This window comes from Centruroides vittatus, unplaced genomic scaffold, assembly GCF_030686945.1.
Source record: "Centruroides vittatus isolate TY-2023 unplaced genomic scaffold, ASM3068694v2 contig_1176, whole genome shotgun sequence".
Lineage (NCBI taxonomy): Eukaryota > Metazoa > Arthropoda > Arachnida > Scorpiones > Buthidae > Centruroides > Centruroides vittatus.
In genome coordinates this window covers 56,951-83,254 of record NW_027120754.1, presented here as the reverse complement: position 1 = coordinate 83,254, position 26,304 = coordinate 56,951, and the positions used below count along the sequence as shown (strand labels likewise).

General features: G+C 32.4%; 1 protein-coding gene and 1 long non-coding RNA gene across 3 annotated transcripts; one reads left to right on the top strand and one right to left on the bottom strand.

The window, feature by feature from the left end:
* Positions 1-7,154: 7,154 nt before the first annotated feature.
* On the bottom strand, positions 7,155-8,065 carry LOC136982937 (uncharacterized). Of its 2 annotated transcripts, none has more exons than XR_010881950.1 (3): positions 7,865-8,065; positions 7,575-7,798; positions 7,155-7,482 (listed from the first exon to the last, which is right to left on the bottom strand). It is a non-coding gene; the product is annotated as an uncharacterized lncRNA (long non-coding RNA). The 2 variants fall into 2 exon arrangements; XR_010881949.1 differs by having other exon boundaries at positions 7,575-7,652.
* An 8,128-nt stretch (positions 8,066-16,193) lies between these two features.
* On the top strand, positions 16,194-26,180 carry LOC136982929 (sodium/potassium/calcium exchanger 5-like). Its single transcript, XM_067279509.1, has 10 exons — positions 16,194-16,413; positions 23,566-23,793; positions 23,854-23,937; positions 24,002-24,108; positions 24,558-24,658; positions 24,729-24,819; positions 24,879-25,095; positions 25,170-25,406; positions 25,478-25,579; positions 25,657-26,180. The coding sequence occupies exons 1-10, from the start codon at positions 16,260-16,262 to the stop codon at positions 25,983-25,985; spliced, it is 1,650 nt and encodes a 549-aa protein (XP_067135610.1). The 5' UTR covers positions 16,194-16,259; the 3' UTR covers positions 25,986-26,180.
* Positions 26,181-26,304: the final 124 nt, after the last annotated feature.

Here is a 26,304-nt window from a genome sequence, read left to right as displayed (position 1 = left end):
ATAAAGCAGAATCCTGCCTAAACAGAAAAAAAATTCTTCGAAACGGAGCGATTTTCTATATTAAAAACAAACTGTATTTTACAGTAAAACCTGTGTAAACCAGCATAACACATTACCGAATATTTTTTCTGATTTGGCAGGTTTCCGTTTTGAACAAGTTTCTTTTTAACGTAGAAAATCGACCCCGTTACGAAGAAGTTTTTTTCTGTTTGGACATGTTTCTGGTTAATTCGGATTCCGTTTTAGACAGGTTTTACATAATATGAGTGTAAAAGATTAAATTTTACTCTTTTAAATACAGTAAAACCTGTTCAAAACGGAAACTTGCCAAATCGTCCGGCTTACACAGGTTTTACTGTATTAAAATGTGTATTATATTACAGAAATCCTTTAATAAATATTTTAAACATAGTTTTGTTTTAGTTTTTATTAATGGAGAAGTAAGAATTTAAATTTAAAAAAAAAGTTTTATTGTTAAATCTTTCTCTTTAACAGTTATTCGAGAATGTAGGTAACAAGTTAAATTTATATTTTTGTACATTTTAAGCAGTTAAAAATCAAGAAATCTCGTATGGTAAGATCAACAGAACTTTTGTTTTTATAACAAGTCATTTATTATAGAAAAAAACAAAAGAATTATTGATCCTTTTTTAAGAAAAATGATAAGTGATTGCATTGTTTAAATGGCCTTTCAACAAATATTCGTAGTTTTATCAAAATTTGGCGTTAGATACCGCTTGTCACCTCGTAGAATTAAGAATTAACATCGCCACAAGACGGCTTTCAACATTGGTAAGAAAGAAATTGGTTTCCTTTCTTTTTTTCTACGTTCAGATTGTAAATTAAATTAAACGGACTAACAGTTTACTTAATTAAGATTATATACAGTAAAACCTGTCTTAAACATAACCTGAATAAAGCAGAAACATGCCTAAATTCTTCGAAACGGGAGATTTTCCATACTAAAAAAAAAACCTGTTCAAAGCGGAAACCTTCCAAACCGGGTAACCGTGCCATTCCGGTTAACACAGGTTTTATCATATAGTGAATAACATTTATAAAATTAATAAATTTATTATAATTTAATCTACGACTTAAAAAAAAGTCTTCGGAAAGTTTCAGTTTAATTTCCTAATTAAACGCCATATAGAAGTAAGGGTCAAGTGGTAAATAACAAGTGGCAATAAATTTCTGTCCTAAATTTGGCTTCTCTCTTAAATTTTCACTCGTTGTACACAGCTATTAAGTAGTGTAATTTTTAGCAGTGTTACCAAGTGCGCTTTAAAATGACCCCTCGATATGTTGCATTGTATTTTATCTAATAAAGAATGTTATATTTAAAATTTACGTATAGAAGAAAAACAAAGCTGACATTTGTCCTCACACAACAGGAACAATGTCACACAGTAGTTGTCGTTCCTTTACGGTGAGAAGGACGAATGTATTGCATCGAGCTATGCGAAATCAAACTTTAGATTTAATCAGACTCTTCAAATTATTATGTCTAAATTATACGCATTCACTTTAACACTCTCCTTCCATTAAGGTGCCCCTTTTTTCCAATCGCACAGTGGATTCGGCCAGGCTTACAATGGAAGAGGCCGGATGGTGAAAAACGGGGTCCGACATACACGCGACTGATCACTCACAAAAAATTGTAGGGAGTTTGTTCGCCCTGATGGGATTCCGGATGCCCAGAGCAGTAGGCTAACATCTTAAATCAAACTGCCATAATGAACAGATAAAATCTAATAACGTGTTTTGTTTGTGTTATACGCAGTGGTGCGTTGTAGCTTCACGGGGTTCAGGCAAATTTAAATTAGGTTAAAGAAGTGAAATCTGTGCACATTGTAAACTAAAATATGAGAAAATAACCAACTGAGTTTTGGGTCACTGTATATTATATACATATATATATATTATTTTACATTTTTAAAAAGTAGGATTTTATCAATAAGATATAAATCATATCACGCTTTCCTTATATTGATAGAAACTGCAACAAACAGATAAGAATCACGAGCGTAAATAAGCCTTCTAAAGAATAAATTAATCGATAAAATATTATTTTAAAAAAGATAAAAAAGATTAACTAAACTTAAGGTATAATTTATAAACCATTGAACCCATTTTAAAAAGAGAGAGAAAGGAGATAAAAAAAGAAGTAGCATTAAAAAAGTAATAGTAAATCCATTTTTATTATAAAATCAATGAATTTAAAGAAAAGAGAATAAATTTTTACTTAAAAGTGACGAAAATTAATTTTTTATAGATATAAATTCCCGAATTTCTGCTATAAATTTAAGCTTTTCAAATTAAGATTTCTAATTTGTCATCGCTGACCTATATGGTTCTACTGTCCGTCCGTCCGTCCGTCCGTCTCGTCCGTCTGTCCTTTAATCTCAACAACGAAGTCAGATAGATAAAAATCGAGACGAACTATGGAAAGCTTAAGGGCCGGAGACCCCGACTAACTTTATACAAATCTTAAGTTTGAACTGAAAGTTACGTGTTTTTAAGTTAAATCATGATTAAGAGTTGCATTCTGGCATTTTGACGATATACATTTGATTTTATTAATATCATAATGAGACGTACTACGATTGGATAGCCTATCCAATTGTTTACAGTCACTTTAGTTGTGTTAGAGCTGATTTATGAAGGAAATTGCTCAATAAATGCAAGAAAACATTGTATAAAGCTATAAATAGTTATAACTTACAAATGTCTTAAGTAATTTACAAATTATATCCTAAGTCTCAAAGTGTCAAAGTCTCAAAGTCCTTCTCAAAGTGGGGGTCGTGAAAAATATTTGGGGGGTCGCTAAAAATTGATTCTAGATCAATTTTTTTCAAATATTTTATAAATTTACTATGGATTCATGTTTAGAAATGATAGAAATAAAAACTATATAAAATAATTTCTACTTAAATAAATTGCACATATAAATAATAAAAAGAATATAAATATTTAAATACGAGCATAACCCCCTCCCTCCGGGATGTTTTTCGACACATACTCATTCTTCGGGGGTCCTTTGAAATTTTTAAGTGCAGAATTTTTTGCTTCGCGGTCCAAAAAGTTTGAGAAACACTGTCCTAAGTCATAACCGATTTACACAGGTTTTTACTGTATAGCATTTATATAAATCAGATTCGGGTTCCGTTTTGAACAGGTTTTACTGTACATGTTTATTATTAATAATTAGTAGAATAAAAAAAATATTCGATACCGAAGTAGCCGATCGTAATGGACGATGTCAGAAATTCTATTTTTATGTGACCTGAAAATAATTTATTTAATGGTCTTTTAATGTCTCCAATAGTATCGAGTAAGCAGGAATTTCGAGGAAACTTCAGAAGAATTTTTTTTTTTTTGTTTGAATATTGCTAATCTCCGACTTTTTAAAGTACTCGTAATAACTTCTCTATTTTGGAAAGATTTTTTTGGCAGCATTTTCCACTGGCAATCACTTTTAAGGACGTATAACACTACATAAAATACATCACACAAATCAAGCTCTCTTAGTTTTGGTTTCTTCCTACTTTCCACAATTGGGGAAATATAGTAAACGAAGTTGTACTTGGTAATCTTTATTCCTTTATCTATAATATGTATTATATAAGTAATGTAGATAAATGGGTAAAAGTGAAGAGCAATTACTTATTGTGACTTCATCACAATGCCGGATTGCAATTTTAATCATATATTTTAATTTATTTAATTTAAAATACAGTAGAGCATCGTTAATCCGAATCAATTGGGGACTGGGTTTGTTCGGATAACCGATTATGTACAGAAAAATATATTAAACTATCCGATGTTGAAATTTTTCTCCGTTGCGTGTCGCTTCGTGTTGAATTTTCGTCGATTTTTAGCCTAACGAAAATTTTTATTATAATAATGGAGGCTATTGTATCGTTAAAAATTATTTCTTTATTTTGTACAAACAAAATAAATATATTGAAAAATATAAAAACAAAAAAAAATTATACTTTAGAGGTTAATCTAGTATCAAAAACGTTCGATTCAGCACGACACAGTCCGACTGGAAAGCTTTCGGATAACCGACGTTTTGGTTAACCGGCTTTCGGATACGACGCTCTACTATATATGCTCTCCACCTCAAATTAGTAGTGGCTTGCCCCTGTACATCATACCTTTCCTTTAGCAATAGAGCCGTGCCGGTCATCTATTAACTGCTTTCAGGGGAAATTTTTCAATTGAAATTACATGACTTCCAGTCTGGACCGGAAGTTCGTACATAGTTAATTGGGGTCTTTGGCCCTGTGCTTTTCATTTCTGGTCTTGAGTTTCATTTATCTTACACCGTTCTCCAGATTAAGGAAAGACAGTAGAAATTTATAAGTATAATTTTCTCAAAAAAGAAAAAAAAAATTATACACCAGTCAAATAGTCAAAGAATAGACTTTCTTCATCGCAGCTAATGAATATACTGTGGTTTGTTTATTCAGCCGTGTTAAAGCCTATCACCCAGGCATCACGCCCGATGTTTATTCTTTACTAACATACTGCTATCTGTTGGGCAAAATTGTTATTAATTAAAATAAAAATAACCGTATATTTATAATAGTAGTGTTTTGAATTATTATGTTGTACGAAGATTTATATCTTTAAATAAACAAAATGCGTATAATTATAGTGATATAGTCATATACATTTTTAGTAAATTAAATATAATTCAGAAAGCGTATGGATTGTACTGTACATTTGAATAATTTTAGATAAGTTGTTCTTTGTTATTATACCAATTGCAGGAACGTAATTTACACTGTATTTAGTTCTCAATTTGTAGCAATATTTAAAATGTTCACAAGAATCCGTGTCCAGAAAAATTTTTAATAAATTTACATAATCATAAGCAGGGAAGAGCTTCAAAGAACAGGTCTACTTTGCCACTGTTAATTACGTTTTTGCAGTCGGAAACAATGAGAGAAGGCAGCAAATTTTATTTCTATTTAGTCTATAGAATCCAAATTGAACACATCGTCTAATATTTTTGATAGTAAAAATGATTTATCAAACTAAAAAATAATAATTTAAAATTTCCTTATACGTAAGTAAAGTTTATCCATTGTCTTCAATAACAAATGTCAATAAACGCATAAAGTATGTATGGCATATTATATTGCAATATGTATGAGATCAGTGTTTTTTAAATGTCTCAGACTATCTCCCCTTTAGTGAATATATTTTATATAAGTAGTAAAACTTGTCCGAAATGGACAATGGGCAAATTTCATTTTAAAATTCTTATAAGAAATTTAATTTTTGATCAAAACGTCCCTTATTTTTTTATTGAGCCTTAATTTAGTAACAACATTAAAAAATGAAATTCCCTGTACCATTTAATTGCTGAATAACATCAACAAATTATCACTTACTTAAAATCCTTTAAACCTTCTAAGAGCTAAATTTTCTTATCGAGTGGCTCAATTACACTCTCGTTGCCATCCCCACTCTCAAATATCACGAAGTATCCTGTACACTATCAAAATTTTCCTGGTCTTTCAACCTGCTCCTACTCTATACATTGTCATCTGATTCTATATAATCTTTATAATTAACCGTGTTCGGGTCTGATGTTGCAACAATTACAGAATAGCATTTTCTAACCTGGTTTTCTGCTTCTATTTCAGTCGTATTACACTTACACGTATACCAGGACTAGTATTTGCAAGAATCTTTTTACTTTCACTAGCACGTCATTCATTAATTTCATTAATTCTCAAAGCTATAGCGTCCGGTGTCCGTCCGTCTTCCTTGATCACGACAACGGAGTTAAAAAGATGAAAATCCAGACCAAATATGGAAATCTTGCAGTCCACTTGGAGGCATTGTGCTCCGGCATTTCCGGGTTTCTTCACAATTTTAACATCTAAATAGGGGGCAATTTTCCATAAAAGTCCTCCCGAGAGCATCCTCTTACGATACATTGCCCACGTGTCGCTTAGCCGTATACAAATAAACCGATCTTTCTATCTTGTGTTTATAGCTCCATTTTTCCCGTAGAGGAGAAAATATAAACTAATGTTTTTCGTGGCTAAATCGCTTCTGCTTATTCTAAATAAGCAATGTCTCATATTAATAGCGATAGTGCCTTATAACCTATCGACACGTATTTAACTTTAATGAGAATTTCGCACGACAGATGGCAGTATGTGATATTAGATTAAATATCACATATTCTACCGGTATTTTCGAACTTTATGTAAGTGCTAATGTATTTCTTTTTATTTGTTTCTCTCCGTTCACATTATATGAAATTAAATAAAAATAAACTAGCAATAATGTGTACATATTATCGCAATCGAATCGTTAACATCGGATCATTTCGGACTAAAATATAATTATGTTAACATTAATCGCATTAGCTGAATTGAACGCTGGTCGTGATCTGGACACGTGGCGCGTTATCCTATGGGCAGTTGCATATCTGTATATGTAAGTTGTCTGTTTTCGATGTAAATGATGAAAGAGTCTTATACAGAACCATGATTTTTAAAAGCATATTAAAAGCAAAATATAATAAACATAAACAGTAGAAAACTGTTTTTATGGTTTCTATGACCTTGTCAAACATTATATCATGATTTCGATTCGTACCATTACCGCTAAATCGGTCCCCACGGTTTATAAAGCTATAAACAACTTTAGTACGTGTATAGCCTCGGATCGAGTCCTCACATTGTCAAACAAGGACTCGAGACTAGAACAATTGCACCTCAATTTGCATTGGCACATTCATACATCATTAGACTCAACGGATTTTATTGTGGAACCCCAAATTTTTATTGGCGAAACACAGATGGGAATCCCTGATTTAAATAATCTTGTTCGACCTTTCCGGCACCCGAACCTAATTTCTGTTCGAGTACGGGGAAAGTCGATCTAAAGCTCTTGCCAGCTTGTTTTGCCCTGTGGGATATAAGAGGATCTATTTTTTTAGGTCCATTGTCGCCCCCTATTGTGGGCCTGACCCACAATAGGGGGCGATAAGGGACGGTACCGGACATATAGGAATGACCACCGAAAAACTCCTGGGGTATTTTCCCCGTATTCGATTCCGGATCCCCAGAAAAGTAGGATGACATTGGAATTGCTTCGGCCAGCGGCCGTCTATTTTATTATCATTTTTTTTATCTTAATCCGGTTAGGTCTATTTATTTTTGCTTTATTTTATTTTGTGAAAGATAAACACACTCTCTACACTGTAAATGTAAATAAACACATTAAATTTTACAAATTATTTACGTAGGTTATGTCAAGAAATCGTATACAAACATATATCTTTAATTTTATAACTTCGATAATCGTATTCACAACACTTTAAATACCACATTTATTTTCGAATCTTGTGTGTTTTCTCACATTAATACAGCGCTATTTCTGGGGATCTCGTATGACCACATATATTATTGCAGCTTGCATAAGTTATTAAATTCAGCTTACACGGCAGTGCTTTATAGTGAATAATAAAGTAAATCAAACAAACAGTAGCATCAAAATTTTTTATATTGCTTGTTCATAAGTAAGTTTTTTAGTTAATTTACCTGAGAAATGAAGAAAAGCAGGTTTTAAAAACTTATCAGGCCTCACTAGAAGGCATAAAAGTTCGCAGGCTGTAACATCTATAATAGAAAAAATAAGGATCATTACCGCTAGAATGCTAAATGCAGTATAACCAAATAATAAAATAATATTTCATTTTATTTATTCATTCTTCCATTGCATCAGACTGATGGTAGCCTATAAGGTAACCCAACACGTGGGCGATCTGCCAAAATATGAGAGAATAAATAAAGATATCAAGATAGCAATCATAAATAATAAAATACTTTACTTTAAATTGTAAGTGGGTTGCTGAGGAAATTAAGGTGTCAGTAGACTCGGCCTTCTCTGTGGGGAAGCAGGGATCGAATCGCGAATCAAAATAATCCCAAGAATTTTTCATGGGCGGTCTGTCCCGATAATATCTGGTTCCGACCTCGCGACCCTGCCAATTCTACTGTAAGCTTGGTCAAACAGACAATAGATGTGATTAAATTGCACAACGATTTTCCTTTTAAGTAACCTTCAAATAATAAATCAAACTTATAATTTTATTTATTTATATTGTTGGCAAAATTTCAAAATTTTATGAAGTAAGACATTTCAATATAGTATAAATTGGTTGGAAGAATTTTAAAAATTATTATTATCATGAATATACTTCCAGACAATAATTTTAGTCCTTTAGTTTCGATAAATAATATTGTTAAACACAAGGAAGAAAGAGCTCCTGTTATATGCATCTAGTAAAACACATCAATGCACACGAATTTCATCTCGCTGTAATTTATCTCATGTTTCACCGATTGCCATCCGGTTTGTTTGTAAATGGGAAAGAAATATGACTCATTCAGGTGAAGTCAGTAGAAATTTCGTACTACCGAAAGAAAATTTGTCAATAGACCCTGCGTTACCCCCTACCGCCAAAGTCAGTGAACGTTAATTGTTTTATGACTCTATTATAAAATGCTTCTTTCTGAGTTGTAAATTGATCAATTGACAAAGTTTTTATTTCGTTTTACTCATAAGAATGTTGTTTTTAAGATTTAACAGATAGTTTTGTTAGATGTTAACATATTAATTTTATTTTTAAATTTTTAATGTGACATCATAGTAAATTTATAATGCTTTGATCCACAATTTATCTCTCTAAACATTCATATATTCTTTTTATTCTTTTCAACATAAACTTCGTTCATAACATCTGAACATTCCTCGAACGAATAATATAATTTGTTACTAACTTCGTTAATTCTTCAGTCCTCATTAACAATTATAAAACCAAATTTTCCATCCCCTTTCCATATTTATCCATTAACTTTAAAATATCGCAAAACAATAGAAAAATTAATTACTGCAGCAATGCAGCTATCCAACGACTTATACAAACGAGGAGAAACAATCATTTCTGTCGCTGTCGTAGGTAATAATAAAACCGTACGCTTCCATGACTGATCCTGGCGTTAAAATAGATTCTAACGTATCTTAAAATTTAATTTATATCAAAAACCAACCAATCACATTTCTTATGTAATTAATTTAAATATTGTAAAAGGTATTTACAAACAGGGCAATTAATTTTGTGATTAGTGTTGCTCAAACCTATACTTCTAATAGCACACTCCACTCCACCTCCAAAGCGGCCAAATATTACCGAAGCAACTGTGATCTAGCCATCTACTTCTAAAAAGGACGCATTCGATTTCAGGATCTTCACAAAACTATGCGCCAGTGCAAAATAGGACTAAAATTCGCAAAGAAATAATTCCGCAACCTATTTCCAGTGAGACTCCTTCAAACATGCTAATGAAATTTATATTAGAAAATAAAGCGAAGACCAATGACATTCAGCAATTTTTTGATAGTATCGCTACCACAGTTCAGTCATTCCTTCCTCGAGATAGAGCAATAGCAAAAGCTAAAGTATTTAGAGCAGTGGCGTGCCGTGACATTTGATGATAGGGAAGCTGTGTTACTGTAAGAAGCCGACTTACAGGGGCTATCAATTAATTGCGCGTCAGGGCCCGTTCGTATTCGTTTGTTCGATAAGCCAGTAAAACCGTATACTTCTTTAAATGTATTTTTAATAGATTATCCGACGTACTTAATAAATAAGAAAGTACAATATAATTACCTTCGTTATTAGATTCAATAAATTCTCTATGGCCCCTAAATGCCAATTCTCGCTTTGAGAAAAAACATATAACGTCTATTAATTTAGATATATCTATTAATCGTAATTATCTCGTTATAATTTTCAATATTTATTTTATATTGTCTACCAATGTTAAATTCTATTCCGCTTTGATTTTCAAATTGCTTCAATTTTACGAAAAAATCGTCATTCGTCAAAATTTTATTGTCAAAATGTCGAAATTTTTTGTCGACGTATTTATATTTAATTTCGGCATCGGTCTTTCTCTTTTAATAATGTTTTCTTTTTCATTCTACGGTCTCGAACCAAAACTTTTTTAAAATAAATTTTTGAATCACTAGCCACGATATAAGGGCTAAAATTAAAATTATAAAAAAAACTTACTTGGTAAAACAAAATGTGTGACGAATATACATACCTAGTACAAAAAATTCTTCGATTGTATGAATATACTTTTAAAGAAACTTATAATTAAATATAACTTTGTGAAGAAAAGTACATAAAAGTAACAACATATTCTTTACTTTTTAAATATTAAAACAATCCACTTACAAGTTAGCGAAATAGCTCCCTACGAGTGGCTAATGAATGGAATCAGAGACGGTCCAGGTAGGTGTGTGCCAGTGGCGTAGCGTAGGTGTCAGCCGCCCGGGGCGGAGGAAAATTTCGCCCCCCTCTTAAATAAAATACGGGGAATCCCTACAAGTCAGTACAGTCTGTACTGATTTGACAACACTGTCAGATGGTGTTGTCAGTCGCTACAATGAGCAAGATGTCATTATTATACATTTATTTAAAGAAGGGGGATTCCCCAGTTTCGTCACAGAATAAGTAATGAAAAATTCCGTGCTCATTCAATCGGTCCGAATCTTAGGTGCGATAAAAATATGAAATGAAATGGTTCAAATTTTTACAAGATATTATTATTATTTATTGTGAAAAAATGCCGCCCCCTAAAAGTGCTGCCCGGGGCGGGCCGCCCCTGCCGCCCCTGCCGCCCCCACTACACTACGCCACTGTGTGTGCATGCCAAATCCCGAGGATGCCGATACCGGTCAATGTCAAATGCCTCTTTTGTCGCATCACTAGTATATCTCAAAGGACGCGACAGGGTTGCTGTAGATTTTAAACGTTTCTCAACATAGCTGTAAAAATCTAAATATGTTAAACTTAACAGATTGTCCGTCGTTCGTTTTCTAACTAATTCGTTTTAGAACCGAGTGTTCACGGAAATTTCCAAAATTTACAACTTTTCGGTCACTCTCATTGAACTGGAAAAATTTCTGTCTTTATTACATCTAATATTACGAAGAGATCAGACCCCACTGTACTCGGCAAGAGATTGGTTCGGTTAAGCTTCTGTTTAAGTAAAATTTCGGCTCTTTCATCAGGGTTTTATTTATGTTTCTAATTCCCTAATCGCTTAATTATTTAACTACTTCTTAAGTAGAAATAAGTCGAAACCGGTTATTTTGTACTCGAATATCTGTAGTCTTGGGAAAGAAGTGAAAAGAACTTTTTATGACAACCGATACATAAATCGTAAATTTAAGGAAAATAAATTCTAGAGCTTTTTTTGTACCATTGTACGTCTCATTCATTAAATTTGATTGTAAATGATGCTGCCAAAGTAATAGTTAATTTTTTAACACTGTACTAGAATTGTACACGTTTTTTCTCCATCTCCTTACAGATGGGACATACTAAATCGTAATATCACCGGTTTAACATTGAAATCCGTAAGTAATATAAGATGGGAGAGCAGAATAAACGCGAATAAATATATCAAATATTTTAATGGATTTTTTAAAACTCCTGTCAACTATACAGAACTATCATAAAAACATACCAGTAAATTCCTATCGGTTGGGTTAAGTTATAAATCTAGTCTAGGGTGGGCAACCTTTTTTATAACGTGGGCCAGAATAAATTTTACGTTTTTTCCGCGGGCCGTAGTAGTTAATTGACGCCTTCTTGTGACTCGTAATTTTTTTAGTCTGCAAATATGAAATAAATAAATAAAAAAGTTAATTACTACATTTATTTCTCTTATCGTTTTCGAAAATTACAAAGAATTGGAAAAATAACTATTAATTAGTTATTTTTCCAATTTAATAATCTATTAAAGATCTCGCGGGCCGGATAGAAACTTTTCGCGAGCCGTAGCTGGCCCGCGGGCCGGGGTTGCCCACCGTTGATCTAGTCTACTCGTGATTCACATAATCAAGCGAGGGTGGCCGAATATCTAGCAGGCGGCTAACAGCCCACAACCGCTCCGGGATATAAAGTCGGACGCTTTACGCGTGTGTCGCTTCTACCAGCTGAACCGGGTGAGGTTGGTGCTCTGTAAACCGCATGTGCCAATGCCTATATAATCTGCCTGATTGGAAACTGACCCGGTTTCGACATTCTTTCCACCACTGAATTATTCGAATATACAATAGCAATCTTATCGTTTTTTTTCACATGTAGTATAGAAATTTGTAAAAGATACATAATGCAGTTATAATAAAATATTAATTTTAATTAATGCAAAGTAAGTTAAAATATGAAAATTTATATTTTATAAAATACAAGGGAAGGTCATTGGAAGGTGGAAGCGGCGCTTTCATCGCTTCCAATGACGGCACGCCACTGATTTAGAGTTATATCAGACATGGAGCTAAACATTCTAGATGGACCCATTCTGAATATGTAGGTTCGCCTGCAACGTGTGAAACGCAAATACCAGAAAAACGAAACGATTTCTATAACACACCATCACCAAATTCGCCCTCACCCGGATCAGTACAATGGAACAACATTTCTAATGATGAGTCAGGACTCCAACGAGTCAACAATTCAAGAACCAGAAATACGACGACTGGACAACATACAAGAAACAACACCTGAATACTCGGTACATTATTTTACTACATATGTCCCAGAATAAAACAAATTTTGTTATATCTAAAATAAATTTACCTGAACCAAATTTTGTATAAAAATCGAGAGAAGGGTAGTTGCAAGTACTCTTAGTAACGTTTTGTAAAATTGTAATATCTACATGAACAATAAAACTCTTACCTCAAACAAATGGCTACTTTTTCTCTAGGCGATAAAGACTTCTTGAACTTTGTGTCTTGCTTATTTATCATTGGTTTAATTCCAGTTATAATGGTCTCGAACTCATATTTACTCATCCTAAAATATTTCAAAAATCTTCCCTCATCGTCCACAAGCTCCTTGAATAATGTGTGGAATTCTGCTTCTATTTTTTCATTTTACATTCATGGGATGAAGTCTATGATATCTGTACGGATAAGCATGATGCCGCAGTATTGCATGATTAGGTGAATTTTTATTTTATGGCGCTTGCTACTCTTTGAGCTACTAAACATTATTTTGGGCTACAAACGATAAAAATCCGTTACTTTTTAAACTTAATAACATTCCTGTGCATTCATCATGTTGCCTAAGAGTGTTCAGGCTACGAAACCTCAGAGAAAGTTTGAAAGCGCGACGTTTGATGTAAAAAAGGAACTCATCGCTAAGCACGGGAGCAGTGTGCTTGTGTCTGATCACACGATCATTTTTGGCCTGCCAAAGTCGGCTGTGTATATTATTCTAAAGCAATAAAAAAGCAATAAAAGCGGCAGATGTGACGAAAGGAATTACAACTTTAAGGAGATCGCAGGCTATGGAGCAGATGGAAATATTGCTCTTAGTGTGGATAAACGAAAAATAATTGGCTGGTGATAGCATATCCGAAGCAATAATTTGTGAGAAAGCAAAGCAGTTATATGGCGATCGAAAAAAAGCATGCCTGAAAGCAGTGGTGAGAGGGAAGAGTTTAAAGTTAGTACGGGTTAATTCGCTAATTTGAAGAAAAGAAATAGTGGGAGTAGTGTTGTGAAGTGTGGGAAGGCTTCTAGTGTGAATTTAGCAGCAGTAGAGGACTTTGTGAAAAAGTTCAAGACCTTTCTGAAGAGTGAGGAATTCGTATCGCAGTAAGTTTTCAACTATGACGAAACAGGTTTGTTCCAGAAAACGAAGATACCAAAGCAAACTTACTGTAATGACAAAGGAAGAAAAATCAAGCCAGAACATAAACCTATGAAAGATAGGCTTACTCTGTTGCTGTGTGGTAATATTAATGGCGACTAAAAAGTAGAGCCATTTTTTGTGTACTCCGACAGCCCACGTGTATTGAGGAAACAATGAGATTAAGAACGAATTCAAAATTATGTGAAGGATAAACAAGAAAGCATGATTTATCAGGCAGTTTTTCACAGTGAATTCACGAAGAGTATATCTATGGGAAAGTCCACTTATAAGAAAAGAACTTGCCTCTCAAGACTCTTTTAGTGACGGACGCATTGTCCATCACTAAAAGAGTGACGTCTTGCTCGTCCTCCTTTCTTGACTGAAAAATGGTAGGTGTATACAGCTTTATCAAGGTGATGTTTTTGATCCCAATATCACTTTTCCCATATCATGGATCAGCAAGTCATCTCGTACTTGAAGCACCACACAAAGGCAATGTTCCAGAGGTGCTTTTAGACTATCACTGAGATAGAACTGACCTTAAGAGACTTTTGGAAGAATTACAGCATCCTTTATTGCTGCCATCAAGCATGGAGGAAATTTCTTTTAGGCCAATGAACTCTGCCTGGAAGAAACTGTGGCCAGATTCTATTGCAGACAGGGACTTTGAAGGCTTTGAATCGAGGTCTCAGGTGAATGAGATTGTTTCTCCGTGCAAAGTCCATGGATTTGAAAGTAAATGATAATAATGTTGAAGAGTTACTGAAAGACCACAAGATAATGCTTGCAACTGAAGAACTCGAGTACTTTCACAAGTGCAGAAATATGCAGAGACGGAAGAAATTACTTTTTCATAGAAGGAAGGTACTAAAGAGGCCATTTTCATTGCTGAAATTAAGACTCTGTTTCCTTCGGTTTAAAACACAAGCCATTATTGAAAAGTGGCACCCTGATAAAGTAATGGTGAATAAGAGAATTAACTTGTTCAATAACAATATAGTGGATTATGTAGGAAGATCCAAAATGTCGCCAACATTAGATAGATTCTTCTCCATGGAAATGAAGTCCAATGTACACCATAACGACAGCTACCTGCTGCGTTTGTAGAAAGTGATTGTTTTTTTTCCTCAATAACTCCTCCACTCCACCTTCCACTTGGACCATCAGCACTCCTCACTAAAGTTAAGTAAAAATGCAGTATTTTCATTTTATTGCGTTATTTATTTTTCATTATTTTTAATCTGTGGTTGTTTTGTGCATTAATTATGGCGTTTACTTATGTGATTTTAGATTAAATTATGATTTTTTAGAGTTAAAATGAGCATTTCTGAAGGTTGGAATAGGATTAATTCGCTTTACGTTGTTCCGTATGGAAAAAATTTTTTTGGAATTCGAACGCCCTTTAGGAAAAAATGAATTTGAGTTTCGAGGGTGCAAGCCTTTTTTGTTCCAGTCTTCTAAACATAGAACAGTTAGCATTCAGTGCTATTACAGAGAATATAATTTGTTCTTTATTGATTTGTTGTGAAACCGTGTTGTATCACCAATCACAAAGCTTTTTCCACCTTTATTTAGTTGACTAAATAAAGGTCGAAAAAGCCATGTGATTGTTATTAACACGATTTTGTGTTCAACACTTCTTGTTCTTTATTACTAAATGCCCTGCAGAAAAATAAACTACTTAAAACATTTGTGTTTACTTAAACTTAAATTTGGATTGGATTGATGGAGTAAAGGCAACGCAACAAGGCCCACCAGTGGCCAAGCAGTTCCCTGAACACTGGGAGTTCGGTCGTGGCTGACCACGTGGAGTTCTCCGGGTTTTCTCCACGTCTGTAACGCCTGAATATGGGCCAGTTACCCTTGAAAAGACCTCCCGGAAGGCATTCCTCTAGGCAGATTGCCCAAGTGTTGCGTTGCCGTAACTTAATAAAACAAACAAAGCAACGCAACAATGGGCATTCTTCCAAGGGGGTGTATCTCGGGAGGCCTTATTTAGGCGAAAACCTTACGAGGCCAGCTGCAAACCCACGATCAATTACATTGTTCTAAATTGAAATTTAATAAATGATATAATACAATATTAATTTTGACATATTTCAAAAAAGGCAACCCACTTCATTATGTTAAAAGGGTCTTCGCCTCACAAATCCTATTAGATAAGTGACATTATTATTGAATATCGTCAGAATTTCATTATTATTTATTATAATATTTTACAATACATTTACAGTAACATTTTTCAGTAGATGGTTTTCATTAACCTTAACTATACATCACGTTTCAACAAAAGTATTCTTCAAATTTAAACTGAAATGATTAGAAAATTTAATATAAAAACATCATTAAACTCGAATGCTATTTAAGATAATTCTATTATGTTTAGATATATTAATATTATTCGATAAGATAAGGAATATTCCAAAGGGTGAAATTGGAATCAATCAGTCATTTCGAAAGGTGTTCAACGCGCTGGAAGCAAAGCTGTACAGTACATTGTGCTGTGATGTTTAGGACTAAAAATTTTAAGAAAAACAAACTGGATCAAAGACATAAAAGATTTTTGTGGTTTTTGCCTTGTCTAATTATATTCTGTGCTACTATTAATAAGCTATTTCGGAACAGTTTAGAAGGTAATCTCTATAAGTCGACTGATAATGGTAAGATAAAGTTTCATATTTAAATTCGCTCTACTTATTAAAATTATTGTTAATGATAAATATATTACAATAATTTCTATGCAACATATTTATATATTTGACTCTTTCCTCCTTGTCGGTACAAACAGAACATCTTTAAACATGCAATTTTTATCAAATCCTCATCATAGATTTGGCCAGGCCCACAACGGGATGGCCCGATATATCCTAGAGTTTTTCGTTTGCCCGGATTCGATCTTGAATCCCCCGTATTGGCAGAAATGAGTGTTGTAAAATGAAAATTCGGCTACGTCAATAATTAATTTTTCATGTTAACGAAGAAAAATAAAAACATTTAGTCGATTGCAACATAAAATGGGTTTTTCAAATGTCGATAAGAAGTCAAATCTTAGCAAGAATATTGCAAATTTTTAAGCTCGGCCATATTCGCTATCATCGTTATGGTGAAACTCGGAGAGATAAAATATTAACAATGTAATTGCTTTGTCAAGTTACTGTACTTTCGATTAACTAAATTTGTTATATAAATAACGGCTTATTTCCAAATGGATTCCCTGTTTCAATCTATTGAAGTGGCATACAAATTTGTTCCTATGCCACTTACTATTCATGTGAATAAACTATCAGAATATTTGCTGAATTTTTAAAGTCATTTTTTCGATGTTAAGTGTTGCATAGTAAAGGTGAGGGGGTTTTACAAAAAGAACATCGTTGTACACAATAGATAGAGGGAGGTGAAGAGCGGCTAAAAAACTGTACACGTAATTAATGGATACTCTTTTGTTTAGTTTTAAGTAAATTATAAGACAATTCTTTTACTCCTAGAAAACTCAGATTAATGGATATTAACAGATAATTATGTTCCCTTTAAATTAATATTTAAATATTAAATATTAAGAAACATTGGATTCCTCGTTCATTTTGAGAATAAATACAGGTGTTTCATTCGATAATTTGATTAAGATAAAATGGATAATGCGCTTTCTCTTAATACAAAATAAGGGTATTGCCCTTCTCTTATAATAATTTCATCATTTAGTTCATTGATCATTTGTCGCAAGTAAATATTAATCGAAAAGGTGGGTTAAAAGGAAGCTGATAGAAACAACACGTACTGTGTATACTAGGCAATTTTATTTTTAAATTTGCTTAAAACATATTAAGATAATTCAGATACAAATATATCTTGTAAATCATTTCTTTAAAAAACCGAATGGGATTATTGATAGCAGCCTACTTCTGACTTAGTGTACAGTACTGTACATCTGTCAACACATACAAACTGTTGTGTTGTAGATACTACTCTATTCTAGACTAGAGTAGTATCTATAAACACGGCTGTTTAACACTAGAGATAAATTGTGACGTTGTAGTATAGTGAATTATGCAATCGCTTTAATGTTAAATGTCACATTTAAGTGTGAGTTTCGGTTTTCAGACCAAGTACAGTATGCAAAAAGTTTGTAAACGAGTCTGTTAAGATGGCTACTACTTAAATATATTAAAATTTATCTGTATAAATTTATTTTTACAATCTTACTTTTAATTAGTCATCAAATTTTAATATAAACAAAAATTCTTAGTTTAAAATTTATTTTGTATACCAGTACTTTTTTATATATTAACAGGACTTATTATTGAATTTTATAGCAGGTATGTGGATGATTGTATAATAATCTTTGATAAAACGAAAACAAATGAAAATATAATTATAAATAAGATTAAAGAGAATATCAAATTTAAATTAGAAAAAGAAAAACAAAATAGCATAAATTATTTAGATATAACCATCGAAAGAAAAAATAATAGATTAATTTATAAGAAATATGTTAAACCAATACAAATACCCAAAATAATTAATTATAAATCTGTTAAACCGGTCAGTATGAAATATAATATATTTAAAATGTATATGAATAAAATAAAGCAAAGAGCAAGTGAAATAGAAACACAAAAACAAGAAGAACAAATAATTAAAATGTTTATTTCAAATGATTACCCAAAATGTATATTTAAAAAAAAAATGGCTTGGAAAACTAGATAATGACAAACAATCAAAATCAATAGATAAAGAGAAAAAATTTGTTAAATTAAGATATGTTTCAAAATTATTTGAAAGAATTAAAAAAGTGATAATAAATAGAATCAACTTAATACCAGAAAAAATAAATTCAACTAAAAAACACTTGTGTTATAGAAAAGAAGAAAAATATGATATAACAGAGGAGAAAGGAATAGTGTATTCATTTGATTGTATTGTAATCCAAAGAAAACATATATAGGAGAAACAAAAAGAAAATTAAAAATAAGATTAAGTGAACATATCCGAGCAATCAAAGGAAAATATGCAAATTCAGCAGTAGCTGAACATTGTAATACAGAAGGATGTAAAATTGATCTAAATACGGTAAAAATTAGGGGAAAGGAAAAAAAAAAACAATTATAAAAGACAACTGTATGAGCATTTAAATATACTTAAACAAACTAATAAAATAAACAACAACAACGGTAGAAATCCACCAATCATGGATAAGCATTACAGTAGGGGGAGGAAGAGGTATTAAAGAAGAGATATGAATGAATTAGAATAGAGATTAAGTGGAAAAGAATAAACAAAAGAAGTAAGTTAATTGAAGTAAAAATATTTTAAACAAAAATTAAATTTATAGTTTTAAACTGACTATAATGTATTAAAAATAGGAATATGTGTCGAATTGTATTGTTGGTGTGGATCATAAGTTTATATGGAAATGTAAAGAAATTCGGAAATACAGAATTTGTAATAATTTTTAATTTGTTTGTTTGTCAGGAAATTATTGTGTTTTAAATAATTGTCGGAACGTAGTGACGACTAATACTTGACTTCGTGCATTCCTTGTCAACAAAATAACTCTGGAATAAGTTGTCCGATCTTCATGAAATTTTCTACGACGACTCATCATCACTCAAAGATGAACTGATTAAAATTTCAACTTTCAAAAATGATCCGTTTTTGTAGAACTGGAGATAGGGGTTTTTCTTCAGTATGGATCATTTTTGAGAATTGAAATTTTAATCAGTTCGTCCTTGAGTGATGGTGAGTCGTCGTAGAAAATTTCATCAAGATCGGACAACTCATTCAAGAGTTATAATGTTAATAAGGAATGCACGAAGTCAGGTGTTAGTCGCTTCCTGCACGCACGTGTAGAAGCGTCATCTAGTGGTCGGAAAATATGACAAGCATTAAAACAGTAATTTTGAAAGGTAAATGTTGTCGCTAACTAGATACACAACAAACATAAAGAATCTTTATAGAATAATAAGTTTAAGAAAGTTATAGAATAATAAGTTAATGTTATAGAATAGTCCATGTAATGTTATAGTCCATGTTATAGAAGAATAAGTTAAAAAAAGTTTTCTTTTTTTAACTTATTATTTTATAACATGGAGTAGCAGTGATCAATATTGATGGCTTTACGATTCATTCTCTCCTTCGTCTTCCTATCGTTAGTACGAAATTTCGATCTCAAATGAAGAAGCTGCACAGAAATTCCAGATTGAGATGAAGTCGCTCAAATTCATCGTCATCGATGAATTGTCAATAATTGGTGCAAGAATGCTTTACATGATCGAGAGAAGATTGAGGGAGAGAAACCCCGAGAAACATTAGCCGTTTGGTGGATTCTTTGTCTATTTGTTTGGTGATTTTCGGCAGCTTCATCCTGTTACAGATACTCCTCTCTCCTCGAGTGTTTTTTACAATGTAATGTCCCAACAAGGTCCCTATCTTGTCGGGACATTACATTACATTCGCATTTGATTCTTTTGTGAAGTTCATTGTACTTAGTAATTCTCATAAACAAAATAGCGCAGATAGTTCCTTCACAGATGTCTTACAACATCTAGCTTCGGGTGATTTCTCTGATACAGATCTGAACACTCTGACGACAAGAAATGGAGCCTATTTATCCAGAGATGAACTTGATCAGTTCCAAACGACTATATCCAACAAACGAGCAAGTTAAACAAAGCAACGAAGACTACTTGCAGTCAACTGGGCACCCTGTTGCTTATATAGCATCCGAAAACACTCCAGATATTGCCCCGCCTTCATCCAAAGATGACTCAGCTCTTGGTCTCTCCAAGTATTTGAATCTTTCAGTTAATGCCAGAATCATGCCGAGAGTCAACTTATGGGTGCAAAGAGGTCTCGTCAATGGTTCACTAGGAACTATACGCTACATTACATATGATCCTAATGCTTGCCCTCCAGCTCTTCCTCTGTTTATTTTAGTGGAATTCATCTATGGTAAGCTGTTTCCAATAATTCCCATAACTCGCTCTTTGAACGTTGGCAGTATATTGCGATCTCGTAGACAGTTTCCCCTTACCTTAGCATACTCGATGACTATACATAAATCACAGGGATTAACTCTTCCAAAAATCAAAATAGATATAGGGAAAAAAGAGACAGCTATCGGTCTTATCTATGTTACATTGAGTCTAGTGAAAAAATAACTGACTCAGTATTTTTAAAGAGTTACAATAAAGATCGCTACGAGTCAATCTGTAAGTCCAAGGCCCGTAGTGACAGGCAGAATTTCGTGAGACGTTGGCATAGCAATTAATGGCTTATTCTGACCTTATATTTATATCTTTAAATGATCCAATAGAAATCAAATATATTGTTGAGAACGAATGATTCTTTGTTTCTTTTTTCCTCATAATCTAGAAAATAAAGGTGCGAGCAGCTTCGTTCCGACTGCACACTGATGCAGCGTTACTTAACTAGTTTTAGGTATAATTGTACCAAAAAGTGTTTTATTGTTAATTGTAGAAAGTGTCGTTTGAAGGCCTGCTGAGGAGGGACGAACAAGTCCGAAACACAAGTTTAAAGTGTATGTGTTCAGGTGAACTAAATAAAAAACATTATTTCTGATCTGTAAGACTAAATATCTGTAGTCTTACAGATCAGATCAGATTAGATCTAAATATCTATAGTTTCCAGAATAATAAGTGCTGTTAATTGATAAAAAAGTACTAGTATACAAGATAAATTTTAAATTACGATAGAAAGAACACAAAGGGTTAATAATTAAAAATTCTTAGCTTTACAGTTATGATATTCAATTTTAGTATTAAAATTTAATATCATAATTTGAAAACCAGAATACATTTTATATATAAATATGAAAATAGCAGAATAAATGCAAAAACAATTTTAATTTATTGATAAAATATATAATTTTATTGTATTTCCACTTGTCTCATCTAACATAGATCCTTCCAGCTCAGGCTGATTCATTCTATGCTTTCGCTGCGTAAACTGTAATCGAGTTTTAAATTGTATTTATATAAAATATGTTCGACATTGATAATTTGATTATTTAACATGTTAAATAGGTTGCCCAAATAATACTTTTCAATGATATTATAATTGCATGAATCTTTATTCTGTAAGTATTTTTCAGAACATTCTTGTGTTCTGCCTTTCTGACAGGTCCCTTGAGTATCATGTATTATAAAACGTCACAATATCAGCGTTGCAAAATAGTATATAAATTTATAATTAAAAAAAACACTATAATTATCTTATTGATGTAGATTGCCTTTATCAGCAGGCTAAACACGTGCGGCAAAAATAGAATATTTATTTTATTTATCTCAAAAATAGAAATCATAAACAACTCTTATAACACTAAATTATCTTATAAATTTGAAGTAAATATATTTACTTTCTTGTATAAAGTTAAAATATACAGTAAAACCTGTGTAAACAAGACTCAATATTTTTTCCGGTTTGGCAGGTTTCCGTTTTGAACAGGTTCTACTGTGCATAAATTTACGGCTCAAATTCAAAAACCAATTCAAAAATATGAAATTTCTAAATGTTTTTAAATCCCAATATCATGATTTGAAGTTTGATAAATGAGATTGTGATAAAGCCCAACGAGATTTGAAATTAATCACAACTACATAATCTTTTGTATTGTTTGTACAGATAAATATTAATGATAAGTTTTAATTAATTTTGATAAGTTTTTAAATAATTGTGATATACTTAATCATAAACTCGAATAAATCTTTATTTACTGGTTTCGTTTACAAATTAATTCTTTTTTCTTATTAATTCCTTAATACTTTTTATATGTACAGTACAGTACATAGTTGATATCATTCTAAGGCTTTTAGTACCAACAGAAAGAGTCAGAAATGGAAAAAATATGCAATCGTTTATGGTAATTTTCTTGAAAAGTTTTTGTGAAATCACTGACGCACTCGCGATTAAGCGAGTGCATCAAGGGTGTCTGCATTGGTTTGGCAACATGGAGAGAATGTCAAAAGATGATGTGTGTAAGAGGTTGTAATATGTGGAGGAAAGGAGAGGCCATGAAAGATCGAGAAAAAGATGAGTTGAGTAAGTGGAAAAGTGTCTGATAGAGAAACAGATTCCGATTGAAAGAAAGCTCCGAGAGTGTGTGAAAAGAATCACGAATGTGTAAGAAACGTATGAATAGATAGATAGATATGACACAAGTCTGTGCAGTGCATGATTTCAGCAGGTTTCAGAGTGAAAGTTTGGATGAGTTTTCTGGCGTGCTATGCCCTGCCTAAATATCGTTCTTCAGAGTGCTGAAGCTTGCAGGGTGTTGTGAACAGGAAATCAACTTTTTTCTTTGTCATCCCTTTAGGGAATGTCGTGACGTTATAGTAAAGTCCATAAATTTCGTAATGTATTTTTATACATTTCAACTTTTATATCAGTCTCCCGTAACATTCGTTAACGTTATTGCGCATACCCAACCTTAAAATTACGGAACTGGAAGTGCCGCCATTACTATCGTGGGGTATAAAAATTGTTTTCATTTCAAACAATTATATGGAAAATATTTAATAAATATATAACTACTATCAAAATAGATTCACGTTACAAAAAACTTTAAATAAAAATGTGCCATGAAAACTAGATCTTTAAAGCGCGAGAGAAATAATGGCGGCACCTCCGGTTTTGTCGGAGTAACTTGTATGATTGCAGAATATAGATCACGTGTCGTGGATGAAACTCTAATTCTAATTAGTTGTGTGTGGCATTTCTTGACGTTCATTCTTTTACATATATATAGGCCTAGATACATATATATATATATAGGTTGTTTTTATATATTTTATAAGAACTACAATATAAAGATTACTCGTCGAGAAAAATGCTACAGTCCGTTAATACAACCGAAGATTGCCTTCCACCATCGTTAGAACAGTTTCCAGATGACTTTTTTACTAATGAAGAAAGGCTGAAAGGTGGTATAGTCGTCCATTTTCTTCTTGTAATCTACTTCTGTTCAATGCTAGCAATCATATGCGACAGTTATTTCGTTCCTTCGCTCGAAATAATCGCCGATTGTAAGTAAATCATTTACTTTCAACTAAAAATGATTCCGTGCTGAAAGTATTTTTGAACAGATTTTAGTGTACCAGCCGATGTAGCAGGAGCCACGTTTATGGCTATTGGTACGTCGTCACCGGAATTATTTTCTTCCATAATTGGTAAGTGTTTTAAAACTTTAAACTATTTTCTTTATTCCTAAACACCGTAGTGTTTATTTACTAGGATCATTCGTAACCGAAGGTGATATTGGAATTGGCACTATCGTAGGTTCAGCTGTTTTTAACATATTAGGAGTCGCAAGTATGACAGGAATCATAGTGGGTTCAAAGGTAATATCGCTTCTTGTCTTGTTAAGTTTTTCTGAAAAGTAAGGAACTTAGAATTAAGGTTTATCTCTCCGCCAGTGGTGCGTTATTACTTCATGGGGCTTATGCGAATTTGAATTAGGGACCCCATGTATTGTACAGTATTGACTTCAGATATTTTTCTTCAGGGGAATGTTTTTGGGGAAATTTTTCTTATAAAAGTTTGGTTTGGACCCCTGCTAGTGAGAGTCCCGGGCCATTGCCTTTTTTGCCCATAGGATAACGCCCTACTGCTTTCAACAATTTGAATTTTTATAATTTTAACTTCAACTGAAGTTACAATTATACTGACCTTGATATATCAGTAATAAGTTTGGAAATAAAATCACCATTGAATTAAGTGTAGTGAATATAATGCTAACCTAAAATTTAAATTAAAACAATAATTTTATTTTATTTGTATTTTTATATAGGATATACCTGTCGACTGGTATCCAATAACGAGAGACTGTTTTATGTATTGCTTGACAGTTTCAGCTTTAATAGTTATCATAAATAATAATATAGTAACATGGTAGTATCTTATAAAATATATTTTTAAGTGTATGATCTTTATAGGAAGGTTGATACAATTCTTTTTCTAGGTGGGAAGCCCTTATTATGCTTTTAATGTATGTATTTTATATTCTCATTATGTACTTTAATACAAGAATCGAGGGTTTCTGCACGTTAAAGGTCAGTAGTAAATGATCAAAATTAATTCTTTCCGTTATACTGAGATTTTCTCATTCTAGGTTGAGAAAATACAGAAGTGGCTGCACAAAGGAAAGCCAATAGACGAACACACTCCGCTTCTTGGTAATCGACACTTTCGACCAGAAATTATTATTGATCCACCCAAACAGCCACAGTATGATGGTCCTTTACTTTGTACAGACGATGAATATTCCATAGAAGAAGAAATAGTCAGTAGACGAACTAGAAGAGAAAGCAAACTCTTAACCGAAAGTAGTTAGTAGATGATTTTTAACAGGATAATCCTCCTTCACTTCTATAACATATTTTAAAACTTATCTATATCTCAGTAAAGGAATTAGAAATCATTAAACAAGAAGAAGGTTTGTTATTCTCTATGCCAAAAGGAAATATTGGTATTCAAGTTTGGTGGGTATTAATGTGGCCTGCGACATTAATATTCAGCTTAACGATTATTGATTGTAGAAAACCCAGATTTCGAAAATTCTTTCCAGCTACGTTTTTCAGTAGTGTCATATGGCTCGCAATTATTTCTTATTTAACTATATGGATGGTAACAATTATAAGTAAGTATATATACTATAAAATTATACATGTGTTAGTTAAATAAATAAATACTGATGTACAAATTTTTCAGGTTATACTCTTCGTATTCCTGATACTGTTGCGGGTATAACTCTCTTAGCAGCTGGTACGAGTATACCAGAGATTATATCAAGTATAATTGTAATAAAGAATGGTATGTCCAACGAAGAATTTTTCTTACAAAATGTTTATTTATTATTACAGTTATGACATTTTATTGTTTTGTTGTAGGATTGGGTAATATGGCGATTTGTAATTTGTTAGGAAGTAATATTTTCGATATTTTATTCTGTCTTGGAGCTCCGTGGCTTGTCAAAACTGCTGGATTTTCCAATGGTGATGGCTTTCTTATCATTAACAGTTCTGCTCTCACATATACAGTAACCACCCTGCTAACAACTATCATTATGCTGTATATGTCTTTGTATATTACACAATGGAAGCTCAACTGGAAACTTGGCATCATGTGTTTGATACTGTACTCAATTTTCTTAGTATTAGCTTGTCTTTACGAATTAAATATTTTCGGTTATTTTAATCCTGTTACTTGTTTAAGCTGACACATCTCGATGTTTGTTAGTTATTTTTAATTTTATTATAATTCAGCAATAAATATGAAATTTGTTAGGTATTTTATAATTGCATTTAATCTTAGTTATTAGCGTAAATTTTTTATCTGCAATTGTTTTTATTTTATCTTAGTGCTTACTCTCTTGTATCAGTAATTTATATTTAGATATATGAAATTTTTAAAACTCAAGTATTTGGATTCCCAAATTAAAGATTGTATTGTCAGAATAAATTTGGATTGGTATATATAAAATATCACTTGAAATTTTATATTTGTAACTTATATATTGTCTTATTCCTAATAAAATA